This window comes from Mustela putorius, unplaced genomic scaffold (genome assembly GCF_011764305.1).
Source record: "Mustela putorius furo isolate JIRA1106 unplaced genomic scaffold, ASM1176430v1.1 tig00000868_pilon_pilon_pilon, whole genome shotgun sequence".
NCBI classification, from domain to species: Eukaryota; Metazoa; Chordata; class Mammalia; order Carnivora; family Mustelidae; genus Mustela; species Mustela putorius.
In genome coordinates, this window is record NW_025421502.1 from 2,488,395 (window position 1) to 2,506,843 (window position 18,449).

Genomic DNA, 18,449 nt, shown 5'->3' on the forward strand with positions numbered 1-18,449 from the left:
TACATGATTTCACTACGCATAAAAATTCCTAATGTTTGAGTTTTGTTGGCTAGATAATCACATATGTGCACAGATCCTACCTCATTGAGACTGAAGGGTTTGAGTTATTTTATCTCCTAAGTCATTCCTAGTCCTAAAAGTGACACCAGCAACCTGCCTAGGTACTTTGAGATACTTGGACAGATTCAAGAAAATCTCAGATCACAATGAAAGAAGTTGCTGTTGCATCCATATGGAAGCACAGAACAAAACTTGCCAACAGTTGCTGCTCATTACAGCTGATATGCTATAAATGGTTGTTGACACTAAGACCAGATGTCATGGAAAATCCTGCATCATTAGGAAGCAATTGGGTGGGGAAGGAACCTGTGTGTGAGAACATCAGTAGAATCTATTTAAAACCCAACCTAAAAAGTGATTGCATTATCAGAATTTAGAAATAATCTTAATATATAAAGATTTGCATAATAGATTGCATTAAATTTAGGAATATAGACCTCCCCCAAGTTATGAACATTCGCTGCAAATATTCAGCGTCCTGCACATTGACATGGCCAGCTGCACTGGAGTGTAACAACTAATCACCAATGTGTATATTGCTCCATACAGAGAACAGAGCTCTGGTGATAAAATCCAGTGAGATTTTATAATTTTGTATATACTGTTATGAGAAATATGCTTATAATGCTCATTTGAGAGATGAAAGAACTAATTAGCTCCAACAGTCTATGAGTTACCCATGTCCACACAGTTAATAACAGTCTGTCCTAGGACATAGACCTAGCTCTGCATCTTTTTTCTAGATCATCGTGTTCCCCATTTCTCTCATGTTCAGCTATACATTGGAAGACCTGTGTTTCTGATTTCACCTTTCTCATTTGCTTTAGAAAATCAAATTACTGAATAGTAGCAGATAATGGTGGTGGTCCTTTTAAGGAAGCAGCCACTAATTAGCTGATTGAGTCTACCATTTCAGCTTTTGTGAATTACACTCGCAAATTATCTTCTTTTCTGTAGGTGTTCAGAATTTGAACTAACCTACCTGCTAGTGAACTTCTGCAGTACAACACGTATTTAAGTTGGATGCCATATAAATGGCAGAATGTGATAACAGGATTATTCAGATTTTGAATATATTCCAAAGAGTTGTATATAAATCACATTTGTATGCTATTTCTAATGTTTCATTGAAGCTGGCCATTAGAAGCAATCTTGTGATGAAATATTTTATAAAGAAAATAACCCTTTAGTAAAGTCAGTAAGCACCTTTATTTTTCAGTTTGCATTCCATAATTCTGTATTTTAGGTTTGCTTAAAAGATATGTATAAACATGAAGCCATTTTAGTTCTATTAATTTTTAAATCTCCACAGTAATCTTGAAAGAGCCCTGCCTTTTCCTGTACATAACTGCAGCTGAACAGTCTTAATGGGTATAAGGTAAAACACTGATCCAAACGGATTAATTATTTCCCTGGATGACTCACAAGGCCCGATAGAGAGGTCTTCTAGGTCATCTCTAGGTATGAATATTTGCCCCAGTCATTCAGAGGCCATGTATGATAAAACTCTAAGGTGTTCCATTTCTTCTGAATTGGCAGATACTTGGTGTTTAAGGGCGTAATGCACATAGCACTGCCCAGAACTTTTTGATCTAGTGATAAGAATAAAAGCACATTAAATATTTTAAAAGTTTATTTACTGATGGCACTGACATTTGCTCAGCACACTTCAGTACTACTTCATTAAAAGATCTAAAATGACTGTGATTTCTAAAGTAATTGAAACTCTTTCCTTGAATGAGTCTGTGGTTGACAAATTAGGACAGATGTGTATTAGCAGAGATCTCTGACATCTCAGTGCTTTTGAGTGTAAAGGTTACAAAGAATTAAACTATTGCTTACAGTTTGATACAATTTTTCAAGTCATTTATTTAATAAATTAATAGCTGGAAATCACTTTGTGATTAAATTAGAAAATGCATGAATGTAGTAGGCCATAAATTTTAGTTGTGAAAATAAAATGTCAAATATTAATAATATGATATGGTTAGGTACTGTACTACATTAATAGATAACCAGAGTCCCCATTTTGGATGTTAGGTTTTTCACTGAAGGTTATTTCAGCATGGACATCTTTCATAGTCTTGAGACATCTTCATCCCAGTGTCCAAATTAAATTATCATGTATTTAGTGTTGAGGTGATTTAAAAAGCCCTATCAGCCCTAAGAAATTACAAAGTTTTCCTTTCAGTTACCTATTGTCATAATAGTGATGAATCTGATGGCAGTGAACAGCAATAGCCTGAAGAAGTCTGGTACTTGATTAAAACTTACTTGCCTACACTCTTATTTCTTATAGACTAAACCTAATTTTTTCAAGTTCTGGTTATGAGTCTTTGCTAATTTGCATGGCTGGCTTAATTAATAAATTTAATATTGGTCTAGGCTGTGTTTATACAAGGTCAAAACAGCCAACAGAATTGCCTAATTCAGTAAGAAAAAAGTAGCCATTTCATGAAAAAAAATATTGAATTAGTTTGCCAACACAGAAACAGAATCAATTTGAATGACCTGAATATTTAGATTTCCAGACAATTGTTTTGGCACTTGTAAACTCCATTGTTTCCCAACTTCTTTCAGTCCGAGGCACACCTCTAAATTTGCTGGGTTTTAGCCCAAGGTAAGATGTTGAACTAGTCTTCTAAATGTGGATGTACCAGTCCAGCTGGATGTTTATCCAGATACTTAGCAATGGTAGACTTCAGTGTATGTATTAATCAGCCTCCTTTTCCTGACTGTCTTCTCACTTCAATTCCCAAAGTCCACAAAGGTGGTTGGGGGAAATTCAAGTCTTTGCCCTCATGCCTATTTTCAGAGTTCCTGTGTGTCTCGATGCCCTGGTTGGGAGACAGTGGTATAAACACAGCCTTATTCCAACACCGAGTTATCAGTCCTTGAGTAATGATTAATACCCAAGAAAATGAAAATGTATCTTTGTTATAGTATTTCATGATGCGAGAACAAATATATGAGGAATGCTTTGAATCACACTTTGTAGACATCTAAATTATATCTTAAAAAACTGGCTTATAAGAGAAAAAATGCTAACTCTAACATTTGGCAAATAGTATACTCTTTCTGCCTTTAAGAATAAACAGATTCTTAAAGACAGCAATTTAATATGTAATTCAGAATAAGACTCCAAAATTTGTACAGAAATTGTTTGGAAACATTGAGGAATCAAATGACTACATTTAGGTCCAAACTCTTGAAGTCAACTAGGATTTAATTTGCACAGTTTCATTTGCCAAATGTCTGTAGATTGGTCCAACTCTTGTTATCATTTTGCCAAGTTTCCTTCTGCTGAAAATGTCTGTACTCTATTAGGCTTCTAAGTCAATGTCCATGGCCAAGTCTGGACCTCAGCAGCCCTTGGAAGCATGTGAGCAGGTCAAGACAGGTGCTTCCATTCATTTGATCTGTCCCCAACTATTTTATCTTTTCTGCCTAGTATCTCTCTACTACATTTATGCATCTGTCTGAAACCTGCACACATGATAGTTTTTAATCGTTTTTCTAACCATATTTTCCCTGGGATTTAGGAATGACAGTCTCCAGGAGAGAGGACAGTGCATGACTTTTCCCCCCCCCAATCTTACAAAATGTTGTTAGTTTTGAATAGTCACTTAAAATAGGTTCTCACTTCAGTCTCTTTTTTTTTTCTTTCTAAATAAAGCCTGAGAATTTGCTTTTAGCTAGCAAATCCAAGGGAGCAGCTGTGAAACTGGCAGACTTTGGCTTAGCCATAGAAGTTCAAGGAGACCAGCAGGCGTGGTTTGGTGAGTAGGGCTTCTTTCTACTTTATGTTGCTCATTCTCTTCTGGCTCATCATAACCCATTTCCCAGCCAAAGTAAAACAGAAATATTCCTTCTAACAACAGCCTGATTAAACTGAAGACATTATACCTTTATAAGCATTTCATTTTATTGACATTAGAAGGTATATAATCTAGAAATAATTTAAGAGAAATATTAATAGGAGCACAGTAATGTGTAGACTTCTTAAAACATGAGTGAGAAAATGGATCCTTGTACTAAGAATTAATAAGGAAGGTTTGCATTATTTTAACCCACTGAGCCACCCAGGCACCCTGGGAGGTTTGCATTGTTAAAAGAGGACTTTTTCAGAGAAAATTGTTCACATAGAACCTTACTTGATGCCAAAAACTGCTGTGTAAATAGTAGGGACTCGGGAAATACAGAATATTTCCACATACTTCGTAGTTAGCAAATTAAAGTTTAAAAATATTATGGCATATGTGTGTGTGTGTATGTTCATCTTAATTATCTTCTATTTCTTCACACTGCCAGTTTCTGCTGTAAAATTCTGATAATTTCGAAATTTCTTTTTGGTGAAATATCTGTTTCTTTACAATTAAGAAAGAAATTAATTCTAAATTAGAGCATTTCTAACCAGGCTTGTGTATTGTTTCAATATTTATCCTGTTGGATTATTTTATTCACTGTTTCTTTTTTTATGCCTCTGTTTTTGCCATTTCCCAGTACTGACCCATTTTTTTTTTCCATGTAATCTCCCAAAATATAACCTCTCCCCAAGCCTCTAACTTTTTTTCTGACTTTCAGTGTTGAGGTTAGATCATTTTTAAAATGCCCTTCACTTCTAATTGCTTTTCCTCTGAACAACAACAGCAAACAGCACTCAAGAAGTGCTTACTTTTTTCATTTTATATGTAGAGACTTTTTGTGTTTTCCTAAATCTAAGGTGTGAATAGGGCCCCCAGGGTTCATCATTGTCTCTAATCTGTCCCAGCTAATAAGTGGGAGGGGGTGGCAAAGCAGCCTTTCCTCTACAGGCAGCTTAATTTAGGACCTCATTTTTTGCTTCCCATCCTATTTCTGTAGTACCTGACTGTTACCCTTGTCCACGATTCCTCCTAAGCTTAATACCGCTGTTTATATTAAGTCTCTCCTCACCTACCAAATGAATTTACAGTCTTCAAACTTGGCATTTGGTTTGTTATATTTTGACATATGAATAAGCTTATTCCTCTTAAATGCAAACTGAAAGAAGGTAGGACCTAGAATAAGTACTGTAAATTGATTCAGAGGCATCTTTGTATACTATATAAGGACACAGTTGACACAGATAAAGAATATATGGTAACTTGGAATTGAGGTCCAGTAGAAAGTAGGAGGGCTGTCACAGAGGTGGGCAGAAAAATTAATGGGGATGCTTAAATTAAGCAAGAAGTCATACCCCTCAAGATACTGAAACTTCTGTATCAGTAACTGTTTCCCATGGAGTGTGAGAGCATTTAAGAGGGCATGCAAGAAGGTGCCCTGGAGCATAAGAGAAAGGTGAAATTCTGCATCTGGGGAACATTTTGGTGATTGGGGTAGTACTTCTGCTTCCCCAGTGGGTGAATGAGAATTTGTTGACTAATGTGCAAGGAGATGAAGGCCAGACTGAGGGATCAGCACATGCAAACATCTCAGAGGCATGAAACTACTGTTTCTATTTATGGAATAGCAAGAAGTTTGATATAGCTAAAGTATAAAGTATACTGGGATGAGTGGTAGTTAATTAGGTGGAAAAGGATTTTATGTGCTTTTGAAGGATTTGGCTTTTATCCTGGAAGTTTCAAGAACCCAGTGAAAAATTTTCAGTAGTGGGGCACCTGGGTGGCTCAGTGGGTTAAGCCGCTGCCTTCGGCTCGGGTCATGATCTCAGGATCCTGGGATCGAGCCCCACATCGGGCTCTCTGCTCAGCAGGGGGCCTGCTTCCCTTCCTCTCTCTGTGATCTCTTCCCTTCCTCTCTCCTACTGTGATCTCTGTCAAATAAATAAAATCTTAAAAAGAAAAAAAAAATTTTTTTTTTAAATTTTCAGTAGGGAAGGACATTATGGGGTTTATGTTATATAATGATGTTGTAGGTAGCAATGTGGAGGGTGGCTTAAGGATACTTACTCTGAAGGCAGGTGACCAGGTAGGCTAATACAGGAGTTCACATTATGTATGATGACAGCTTGAACTAAGGAGTATGCAAGAGCAAGCAAATTCCAGATAATAGACAGAACAGTGGGTGACTCTAAATTCTAAGGAAGTCTGTTTAGAGGAAATCAATGCTCCAGAGTTTGGACTCTAATACTATCTAGTCCCATTTGCTTCACAAGACGCAGGGTATGAAGCAGGACACCAAAACAGAGACATAGGCTAAGGATGTAATTGCCAGAACTGGGTAGAAGGTGATGATAGGATATTAGGAACAAGACAAGCCTTATTATCAGAGCCAAGCTACAAATTAACATCAATAACTTGGCTTGGTACATAAAAGAGTGACATAATTGACCACCTTAAATCTCCCTTGTTTTTGAGCTCTGTGTTTTGTCTCCTGTGCTAGATCACAAGCTGCTTGACAGTAGGATTTTGTGCAGTAGAAAAAAATTCTGGTTTTTGAATTAGAGTACCCAAGCTTATGTCCTGGATCTGATTCTTAATAATCATATGATATTGGGCAAGTCACTTTAACTCTGTGAGGTCCATGTCTTCTTTGTAAGCAGTAATAATAAACATTTCTTTGCAAGGCTGTTACGAGTCCATAAGAATATGCCTGAAATATGCTTTGAAAGGTGTTGAATAAGTTTTCAAAACCACCTAGGCATGAAACACAATGCCACAGTTATCTGCCTCCTCAGTGAAAGTTGTTTAGCAAATCGATGAGTGAAAAACCAATTATCAAGTTAGTGAAAGCAATAGCATCCAAATGAAAGTACACAAATTTCAAATTGTGATCATTTATGTTTAAAAGTGATCTGATTCCAGAGAAAGAAAGACAGATTAGGAATAAAATCCCATTTCTTCTTCAGTATGATACTATGACTGTTGTTTTTGCTAAGATACCTATTAGAATAACAACTTTTAAGAGCTGAATTTTATAAAGTGCTCAACATCACTCAGCATCAGGGAAATACAAATCAAAACAACAATGAGATACTACCTCACACCAATCAGAATGTCTAATATTAACAAGTCAGGAAACCACAGATGTTCGAGAGGATGTGGAGAAAGGGGAACCCTCCTACAATGTTGGTGGGAAATGCAAGCTGTTGCAACCATTCTGGAAAACAGCATGGAGGTTCCTCAAAAAGTTGAGAATAGAGCTACCGTACGACCCATCAGTTGCACTACTGGGTATTTACCCTAAAGATACAAATGTTGTGGTCTGAAGGGACATGTGCACCTGAGTGTTTATAGCAGCAGTGTCCACAATAGCCAAACTATGGAAAGAACCTACATGTCCATCAACAGAAGAATGGATAAAGAAGATGTGAGATACACACACACACATACACAATGGAATACAATGCAGCCATCAAAAGAAATGAAATCTTGCCATTTGCCATGACATGGATGGAACTAGAGGGTATTATGCTGAGCGAAGTTAAGTCAATCAGAGAAAGGCAATTATCATATGATCTCTGTCATATAAGGAATTTGAGAAACAGGGTGGGCAGTTTGGGGGTAGGGAAGGAAAAAATGGAACAAGATGGTATCAGGAGAGAGACAAACCATAAGAGACCTTTAATCTCATAAAACAATCTGAGGGTTTCTGGAGGAGGGGGAGTATAGAGAGGATGGTTGGGTTATGGACACTGGGGAGGGTATGTGCTATGGTGAGTGCTGTGAAATGTATAAGCCTGACAATTCTCAGACCTGTACCCCTAGGGCAAATAATACATTATATGTTAATAAAAACTTATTTTTAAAGAAGAGGTGGGGCACCTGGGTGGCTCAGTGGGTTAAAGCCTCTGCCTTCAGCTCAGGTCATGATCCCAGGGTCCTGGGATCAGGTCCCACATCCGGCTCTCTGCTCAGCAGGAAACCTGCCTTCTCCTCTCTCTCTGTCTGCCTCTCTGCCTACTTGTGATCTCTGTCTGTCAAATAAATAAATAAAATCTTTAAAAATAAAAAAAAAATTTTTTTTAATTTTAAAAAGAGGTGCATTTTAAGTCCCAAGAAAATTCCGCATTTCAAAAAATGTAGAAAAAACATTGTTTATAAGCTTAAGAGAATGCACAAATTTTTTTTCTTTTTTTTTTCTTTAGCTTATTTTTTCATGTTATTCTATGCAAGTGAATCCTCATGGTAACCAAGTTGAGGAAATGGAAGCATGTGATATACTATATATCTTTTGGTTGTAGTACAAGACATATATCATAGATTTTTTAAAGTAAAAGCATGTTTTAGTATGAATGACTTGATAGTATATTTATTCGATATTATCTACCATCATAGTCTCGTGTATTTGATTTTTTTAATCTAAATTAAAGTTAACATATAATGTATTATTAGTTTCAAAGGTAGAATGTAGTGATTCATCAGTTGCATGTAAAACCCAGTGCTCATTACATCATGTTCTCTCTTTAATGCCCATGATCTGTGACTGATTAATTTTGTCTTTTAAAATGTATTATCAGTGATGGGGAGGGAAGCCTTTTTATTTTAATAAAGTAACTTAATTTAATATTGAAAGGAGAGCAGAACTCTTTCATTATATGTAATGCCAGAATTTCAGGCTTTTGCTCAATTTTATTTTATTTTAATTTATTTATTAATTTTAAAGATTTTATTTACTTATTCAACAGAGAGAGAGAGAGCACAACTAGGCAGAGAGGCAGACAGAGAGGAGGGGGAGGCAGGCTCCCCGCTAAGCAGAAGTCCTGATGGGGGCCTCAATCCCAGGATCCTGAGATCATGACCTGAGTCAGAGGCAGAGGCTTAACCCACTGAGCCACCCAGGAACCCCCAGTTTTATTTCAATAAATATAAGAGGTCTACTACAAATAAGAAAAATAAAACTACACAAGGCTTATAGCAGCTATTTATTGGTTTTTTTCTCATTTTTAAGCCTAAATCTTTCTTTTTCTCATGATAATTTCTTTTGTCTTCCTAGCCCTGATCTATTTGATTACTAGCCAGAAATGCTAGGAGTAACACCCTGTGTCACTACATTTGTTAAGATGGCTAGAAAATTTATCAAAGAGAAATATGCAAATACAGCCCATTTTTCCTATGGGATTAGAAGTGGTGTTTGCAGTATATTTCTAGTTCTTTGTTGCTACTAGGAAAAAAGGATACCACCATCTTCCTTCATGGAATAATTGTTTTGCTTGATTACTATTATGTCTCTCTTTGAAGTTTGAGTTTTCTTAAGGCAGTGGATACATTGCCAACAGTAAGTATGTTTTGTTTTTGGTTTGCTCTGATATTCCTATTGGTTTTTCAGAGTGAGAAACACATATTATCTGTAAAGAATGTAAGCTCCCATTAATTTCCCTGTTAATAGCATTTATCATGATAAATGAGATTCTTATGAGTTTAATCTCCTGCTAGAAAAGACTTTCTCTGTCTTACCCTCAGTATTTTGGTGTTTGTGAGAACACATTGCGCAGTACACAGTTCATTAATGTTTATCCATTTAGAGTACGCTTCAGTACTCTTAGGAATAAGGACCACACTGACTGTTCAAATGATAATTATATTAAATAAGAATGAACAGTGTGGTGTTCTGTTAGCATTTTAGACTCCAGAGAAGTTTTGTAATAATTTAAGTTTAAAATTATCTTTTCATTTCTAAGTCACACAATGGCTTCTTATCTTTTCTCGCTAGATGAAATATCATTAACATCCTCCCCCCAGGAAATGTATTCTACTAAGATATTTAAGACATATATTAAGGTTTACTAATTCTAGAAAGGAGATTATAGATTGTATATGAAAAGGTGGTAAAAATTCAGAGTAAGGAAGGACCACTGAGAATTGTAGTTAGCTAAGCAGATCTCTAAATGGAAATAATCTAGAGCCCAGTCTGTTAAAGAAAAGGTAGAGATAGAAATTGAAGCTTCAAGGAATAGAAAAAGTAACATCAAGTGCAAGAATGAACAGTCTGTTTTCAAGAGACCTTAAATAGATTAATCAGGTCAAATTCTCAGGACTAGAAAGAAATCATGCTGAATGACTGAAGGGAAACCTGGAAATAAAGGGTCTTAAAGTGTAGGCTAGAAACATGGTCTTTAATCTGGAGTTTGGCATTGGTGTCTCATTGAGTTCCTTTGTCTGTGTCTCAACCTGGGAGGAGTTGGAAAGGGACTGTTGGAATAAGAGCATGTGTGGCATACCAGTAGCTCTTTAGAACTCTCACATTCATCCTTACCTTGGAATTAGCTGACTTCACCTCACTCCTTGATGTCATCCTCAAAGTTTAGGCAATGGAACCACCATGATTATTAGGAATTCTTGCTCCTCACAACTATCAAATAAATGCTTCCTTTAAGTAAGGTTTGAGAATAGGGGTAGATCCACTGTTGTCCATGTGAAGCTTAAACTACAATACAGGCATCTTTTCTTAGAGTCCCTTCTTACTGTCCATTCCATCTTCCGCTATAACAAAGGAAAGGAATAGTAATAAAGGGACCTAGAGGTTAAAATCCACAATCCTTTGCCTTACTTTCCAAGGTAATTTTGTTCAGAGGAATAACCATGCTATTTTATCTATGTGTATATATATATATATGTGTGTGTGTGTGTGTGTGTGTGTGTATATATATATATATATATATATATATATACTTATTTTTATATCTGTCTGCACATTGTACTTAATAGTTTAAAAATGGGAAGAAAAGACTCCTTTCTTGGACACTTTGAATCCCAGTAAATATAAAATGAGCTTCTTCAGTGATTTGTGGTCGGAGGAATTCCTGATTACATATCCTTGTAAAGAAATGTTTCCAGGTTTTAGGTGTGCCTTTAAATAAAACTTCCAGGTGGTTATTTCGGGTCTTTTTAAAAGTACCTATTTTTATTTGAAAGCTATTATTTTCAGAAATAAGGAAAATGTCACTCTAGGTTCCAGCTCTAAATTGATTGTTATTTAAACATACCTTACTGGAATTTATACTGATTTATACAATAATGAAACTTTATTTTGCCATCTAGTTTCTCCTACCATATCTCTCTCTAAATTCTAGTTGGTACTTGTTCAGTAGTGATTCATCCAAATGTTCTTAAGTCTTCTCTTTAGTTGACAGTGATAAGTACACACTATTTTTTAGTTCAAAGAGATCTCTTTGATATATTTAGGACTTATTTCTTCTTCTGGTGAATTCTTCGATTACTCTCAGCCCCATCCCCACCATATAGACTACTCAACTTTCAAAAATACTTACTTAGGATCTATCTTTTTTGTTCTTTCGTTTTGTAGGTGAATGCTTCTCATAATAAAATTATGTCAGTATCATGAAAACTATAATCTCTTGCAGAGTTCTAATCCTGTCTTCAAATTTCTCCCTATTTCTTGTCAGGTATAAGGGAGGAAGGACTTTTTCTCTCCCCTCTTAGGTCTGTGGCTCAAGGTTGTGAATCTAACTGACAAAAGACTGATGAACAGGAGGAAAGCATACAATTTTTTTTGATGTTAATATTTTAACTTTTACGTACACACGGAGGCCTTTCTAGAAAATAAATGAAGACCTTAAAGAAAGGCCAGACCAAGGGACATATATCCCATTTTAATGAAGAGTGATAAATTGTGGAGATTTGATAAGACTAAGGAAAAAGGGGTTTTGACTCGGGATATTAAATTGTGGGGGAAATAATGAGGAAACACATAGGGAAACTAATGGAAGATTAAAGTTCTTTTAGTAAGGTTGGTTTGCACATATCCATATTGGCACCAGCTCCCATTCCAGGAATGTTCTCCTCTTCCTGTACAGTGAGGGCACCTTTTCACAAGAAATGTATGCCCTACTTTTAGGTAGAAAGGAGATTAAAAAGCCTGTCATACATCTACTGATTCTCAGTTGACTTCAGCTAAAAATAATCAGTATACCACAGTGGTGTATTTTGGGGTGGTGTGTTCTGATCCCCTTCACAGGTTTAGTTTCAAATCCTGCATAAATAAGTGAGAATAAGAACTGCTAACCAAATAGACTTAAGTATATGAGCTGACTATATAGCACAATAGAGTAGCCTTCCCCTTATCTGGGGAAAAATGCATTTTTTTTTCCTAATAAGCTACAAAGCAGATTAGTGTTGATACTGCTATCGAGAGAAACTATTGTATATTATTTTAGGCCTCATTTTACTTTGGCAAACAAATCATCCTATTTAAAAGTCTCAAAATGTTTCCCTCCTTTGTTTCCTGTTTCACATTGGTTTTGTCCAGTCAGCTTTGACTCATTAACTTCCATTTTCCCTAGGTTTTGCTGGCACACCTGGATATCTTTCTCCAGAAGTTTTACGTAAAGATCCTTATGGAAAGCCAGTGGATATGTGGGCATGCGGTAAGGAATCATATTTCCATGCAAATTTTGAAATACACCAGTATAGTTGCAAATAGTATTTTTCAAATATGAAGTTAATGCTCTCTTGTGACCAACTTAAAGCAGTATTTCTCAAACCTCAGCCTACAACAAGTCACGTGGAGGGCTGGCTAAAGCACAGATTAGTACTTTGTACTGAGTAGGTCTAGGGTAGGAGCATCTGTGTTTTTTCTCAAGTTCCCAGACAATATTAGTGCTTCCAGGGTCAGGGAGCACTTTGAGACCAGGGACACAGAGCGTCCCCAGGGGCTGCTGTGCATTTACGCTGCCATTGTCCTACCTCATTCAAGCAGCCCTTACCACAAATGCCATGTTTGCACCACATGTTTGGCAGGAAGCAAGAGAAAAAAGTGGATCTTGGATAAGAATGACACTGGTCTGTCCTATGGACTGAACTCTAATTTAGGCCTTTAGCAACCAACTCCAACCAAATAAGTGCAGGTTCCAAGATGTAATAATGTGGAGGATTCCCACCACAGTTTTTCAACGAAATTTCTGTGGGTTAACATATACAGCAAATAGGTGAAAAACTGAAATAAAGGGGATACTACAGGATGCTCTGAAAGATTTTTCAACTGGGATTATCGACACAAACTAGTCCTCTAGGTTCCTGACACTGTATCATCACTATAAGTCTGTAAATTGTTTTTAATGTGCTGCAGACAGACCTTGTTGCCTTTGGTGTCTGTCAGTAAGCCTGCAATGAGTTGGTTTTACAAAGAAAAGGAAAGAAAAGAAAAGACTTTGATTCTGAAAGTAACTTTTTAGATTTGGTTTTACTGGAAAAATAATAATAAATTCATTACCTCTACTTAGTAGTTATCCCTAATCTATATCTAACTACCCTGTATTTGTCAGCTTTATCTTATTAGCAGTCTTAAACTGGATGCATATTGGGCCTCTAGGCTTAGTGCCTAGGAAAGGAGTTACGGGAGGAGTCACAACACCTGCATTCAAGTCTTTGCTTTACACCTACAAACCCTATCTCTAGTATCTTAGAGTTGGTTTCTTCACTTGTAAAACAGGAAAATACTACCCTCACAGGGATTGATTGTATGGGGTTCAAACAAAGACATTTTATAGTTTGTAAAGAAATTTAAAATGCCAACAACTATTACTCTAAAAGTTTGGATAAATTAAAGGGTAAAGCTGTAGGTGTGCCCCAAGCTCTGACTTCCTCTTCCCTATCTGAGATCTTCTAAGCATGAACTCTATGCCTTTGGGTTAGAGCACTGTCGCGGAATGTCCTTGCCCCAATCTAAATGCTAATGGCAAATAACTCACATGTTTCCCTTGCAACCGATCTCATCACAGATCTGTCTTTACTGATGAATCTGAAAAGCAGCAAAGAGCATGCTGAGAGGCAGGCAGACACAGATGGGTTTTCCAAAGGATACATACAGCTGAGGGCAGTGTAGCTGGTGTGCTGTGCTCAGACCCTGACCACTAGTGGGTTCGTGTGGTAGAGACCAGTCAGTAGCTGAGGCAGGCCACTCAAGAGTCTTTCCTTGCTGCCTTCATCGAAGGTCACCTCTAGCCTCCTCCTGTCTCCCTTTTTCTTCAACCCTTCTTCTTTTCCTCTTTCTCCTCCTCCTGCCAACCTGCTTCAGGGGCAGGAGGCAGTATGTGCAGGGGTTGAGAACCCTCACCCAGCTCTTCAGTGCTCTTGCTGTAGGACCTGGCACCAATTTTAAGTAGGCCTGGTATCTCAGCTTCCTTGTGGGAAATGGAAAGTAAGAAAGTATTTCTTTAAAAATGAAGTTCCTAGATAACTGATAAGTAGCCATGTGAGAGATGCACATTTTATTAGATGATCCAGCATTAGTGTTTGGATCATCAATTAAATATTAGAACTTCACCTGGTTACCTGAATACCAACTGTCTGCCTCCCTCATTTGCTTTCTTCTCGTGTCAGTTCTTCTCTTGCATGCCTTTGATTCTCCAAATGTGTTATTGTGGACCAGTTTCACAGCTTCTGAATCATATTTCATTCATTCAAATACTCCAAATAAACCATTCATTTAATTCTTTCATTAGAAACATTTTTTCATAATATATCAATTTTATTGGTACTGAAGAATAAAAGATTATTTAAAAGAAACCCCCCAAAACTGGTATTTTGTATTAGTGTTTCTTCTGTGGAGCAGAATAAGTATATATATAGATATAGATATAGATATAGATATAGATATAGATATAGATATATATGTATATCTCCAGCCCCTGCATGGGCTCTCTGCTTTAGTGGGTCTGAGCTGAGTACAGGCAGTTGCATTTTTAAAAACTGACATATCATCAGAGTTTCAACTCACTGCCTTAGACTCATTAAACACACTATGCTCAATTTTGTTTTACTTTGGTAAATTTGAGTATACTTGGCTTTTGGATATTTTGTTTGAGTGCATTGTTTGTATAGCCAACATTTTAAAATAATGGTACATTTTATAATAGGATTTCACATCTGTAAAATGTGAGGTAATTTATAGGGTAGAAGCTCTAACTCTCTTGGCTGGAAGAGGGAAAAAAGATGGGCAAAGAGTTTCTTCCTTCCTTATTGTTTGAGCTGTAGAACTTTCTTAAGAACTGTGAGGAAATAGTAGATAGCACATGGCACATGTGAACACACATACAGGTCTCATGATGACTCTAGAAGCTTAGAGCCATAGGGCATCTCCCAGATTTCAACCTCAGTTTTGCCATGGGAAGAGCCACCTTTCACTTTGCTCAGTTCTTTTTTTTTTTCCCCCAAATTTAATTTATTTATTTCAGAGAGAGAGAGGGAAAGAGACAGAGAGCAGGGATAGAGGCGAGGGAGAGGGAGAATCTCAAGCAGACTCTGCATTGAGTCTGATGTGGGGCTTACAACCCTGAGATCTGACCGGAACCAAAGCCAAGAGTTGGATGCTTAACTGACAGCCACTCAGAATCCCCTCACTTTGCTCAGTTCTATTCTTACCATTGCTTTCTTCCCACAATTTTCTACAAACTGCCAACTCCCTTCGTGACAAGCCATGTTCCATTTAGAGTATATATTTCCTAACAGTTCTCATTTTCCTTAGAGATTGTGACTTTTTAAAAATTGTGTGCCTTGAAATGCATTTGGGATCACACAGGTAACTACAGAAATGCCTTAGATATTCGAATATCACATATTTGGGGGAAATGGTCCCCCTTCCATGAACATCAAAATAGAGTCTTCTTTTTCTTACATTCCTAGAACATTGCAGTGGGTTTGGAATATTGTTTTACCATTTTATTGTGTTTTCACTTCACTCCAGTAACGTGAAAGTTACATTAAATTCTCTTTATTTCTAAGACAATCCACCCTTCTTCACAGAACCACCAAGGTAATGTACACATCATTAGATTATTTTAAGTAATGGCACATCTTGAGAGGAACTCTCTTTTGGCCTTTCATCAGCACTGGCTCTTGCCTACTGAAGACTTCTTTTCAAATCTAGACATTGGGTAGTGTGATAGGAAATGACACTGCCCAGATAACAAAAGAAATGCAGAATAAGACACTTAGCAGAATGGCAACTCATCTTCTGTGAATTAAGCTGTGAATGCTCACTACAGCAGATTGTCTTTTTAGCAGTTGACATAGAGCAGAGTGAAGCACACTGTTGGTATAATGGTTAAAAAAAGGCTGTACATTATCTTTATTAGAAATATGCAAATATTGGTACTAAGAAATTCCAAATACTTACCAGCATTACCTTGCTTTTGAGACCTCACATGGAATGTAATCTGACCTGTACTCAGTCTTTGAAAGCAACTAGGCCAAATAATAGACATTGATGAAGCAAGAACATATCTTGTGTGTTGTACCATTAATAACAGTAAATTGATTTTAATGGCTTTCTTGCATATATAGCTGTTTCCATTATTCCCCAGTGGAATGAGCAAAAGTTCTTTATAGATGTCCCTGAATCAATGGATTTTAATAAAACTTTCTTCTACCTCTTAGCTCAAAAAATAATAAATGTAAGCCCACATAAACATAGCCAACACACACACACACACTCATCTTTGTCTTAACTATGTCTCTCTCTGAATTAGATATCACTCAGAACAGTTATGAGTGATAATGAATTAGTAACTATCACAGAATGATCATGACTTTTCATGAATCTTAAATAAGATTCTCTATGGTGATGCCAAAGAATTTCCATTTCATCAGGCTTGCTAGGTAATCCTCATGCACACCAACATTGAACAGCATTTCCCTAGGTAGTTGCAGATTTCTTTAGGGCAGCATATTTTAGGATTCTTGCACAATATAGCAGAGGTAGCAAACAGGTGGTTTACAGATAGGTTGGCAAGACTAGTGGGCTTTTCACTTTGGGAAGTGTTGACATTTATTATTTATATTTATATTTATTATCAGGAGAATTTTTGTAAAACTACCAGTTTCTGGCTTCTCTAAAGTAATCAAAAGAACTAATAACAAAGTGCTTTTGTCCTTAAATAGCAGCTATACCTGTCAGATAATGGACACGTGTTCTCCCCTGGCTACCAGTGCCCCTGGCCCGCATACACAGTACAGGCTCAGGCATTCATTTCTGTCTGATGCTGAAAGAAATGTCAGTTTGCCACCCCTATTAAATGGTATAGTTTCCATCATCTGGAAAATAACTTTCTATCTTACTGACATTGAACGCCTAGATCTTTGTTCTACTGATCATTGGCACATTAAATGTTCCCTAGAGCCACTTTTTCCTTTAGCTAGGTACTTTAACTTGATTTCCTATTTGAATTGTGTGATTTTTTTCTGCATAAGATATTACACCATAAAAGAGACCCATACCTATTCCTTATATAGTTAATTATGCATTTTTAAACTCCACTCATAGTATGCCCTTTATTGACTAAGAGCGTTAAGTGGGTGTCTTGTTAGATTGTTCCATTAACTTCCCACAGAACTCTTGAGTTTCTCAGCATTGCTTCTTTCTTTCTCCTTTCATCAGAGCAGTCATTAGAATGCTTTAATCATTAATGTGATTATAAGTTTAATCATGTTTCTAACTCTAACTTTTATTAAAATCATTTTTGAATGTTCTTGATAATGTAATCTTTCTACCTAATCAGTAATCAGTGCTTCTCACCTCTTACTAATCAAATATCTCTAACATCACCCAAGCACAAATATGTATATATGACAGTTAAAACTAATTTTAACTTCCATTTTTAAATGTTACATGAAGCTGACTATGTCGAAATAGTTTTTTAAACTTTTTGTTTTGGAAATTTTGAAGCGTACAAAAGTTGATAGAATAATGTAATGAACTGATGGCTAATCTTATCTCATCTATACCATCCTATTCATTCCTCATCCCCCAGATTATTTTAGTCAAATCCAAACATAATATCAATACATCTATACACATTGTAATGTTTACTTCTAAAGGAGTTCTTTTAAAAGACTGACAAAGATCGCAACACTTCAAAATTTAATATAATAATAACTACTTAAAACCTTCAAATATCTTCTAGTGGGGGGAGGATTTGCTCTCTTATCCCTTAGTTTTGTTATTATTTTCATCTCTTAGATCTCTTTTGATTTGTAGTTCCTGCTTCTCTCTCTCTCCCTCTTCTTACTTCCCTTCCTATCTCTGTTTGTTGAAAAAACCTGCAGTTCCCACAGAGCACTCCTATAGAGTACGTGATACTGGTCTCTACATAATGTTTGCCACTATAAGCAACCAGGATTCCTTGTAGAAGTGGCTTATTGCAAGGATGGATCTGGAGCACAAGATGATACAGGTGTACCTTGTTATAACAAAGAAAACTGTTAAAGGCCACAGACTTTTTTGTTTTCCTGGCAAGAACACTTCAGGAATGATATAACCTCCAAAAGTTGAATGTGTCTCATGATGTTAGTGGCCTTTGATGATCTCTACCTAGATATTAACAGGACTCAGGACCCAGCTTGAAGAGGCTTCTTCTGGCTAATGATGGGACAATTAGAGCATAAATGAGAAAAATAGCAGTAATGGATTAAAACACATCAAATGAGTTTAAATCTCTGCATTCATGATGA

At 36.6% G+C, this 18,449-nt stretch overlaps 1 protein-coding gene across 22 annotated transcripts in view; it reads left to right on the forward strand.

Annotated features, from left to right (window-relative positions):
* Window positions 1-18,449, forward strand: part of CAMK2D (calcium/calmodulin dependent protein kinase II delta) — a 323,815-nt gene that overhangs the window by 239,904 nt on the left and 65,462 nt on the right. For all 22 annotated transcript variants that reach the window (XM_013053965.2, XM_013053960.2, XM_013053958.2 and 19 more), the window contains exons 7-8: window positions 3,737-3,839; window positions 12,284-12,367. In XM_013053965.2, coding sequence (XP_012909419.1) covers window positions 3,737-3,839; window positions 12,284-12,367 — 187 coding nt within the window. The remainder of the gene's footprint in view (window positions 1-3,736; window positions 3,840-12,283; window positions 12,368-18,449) is intronic.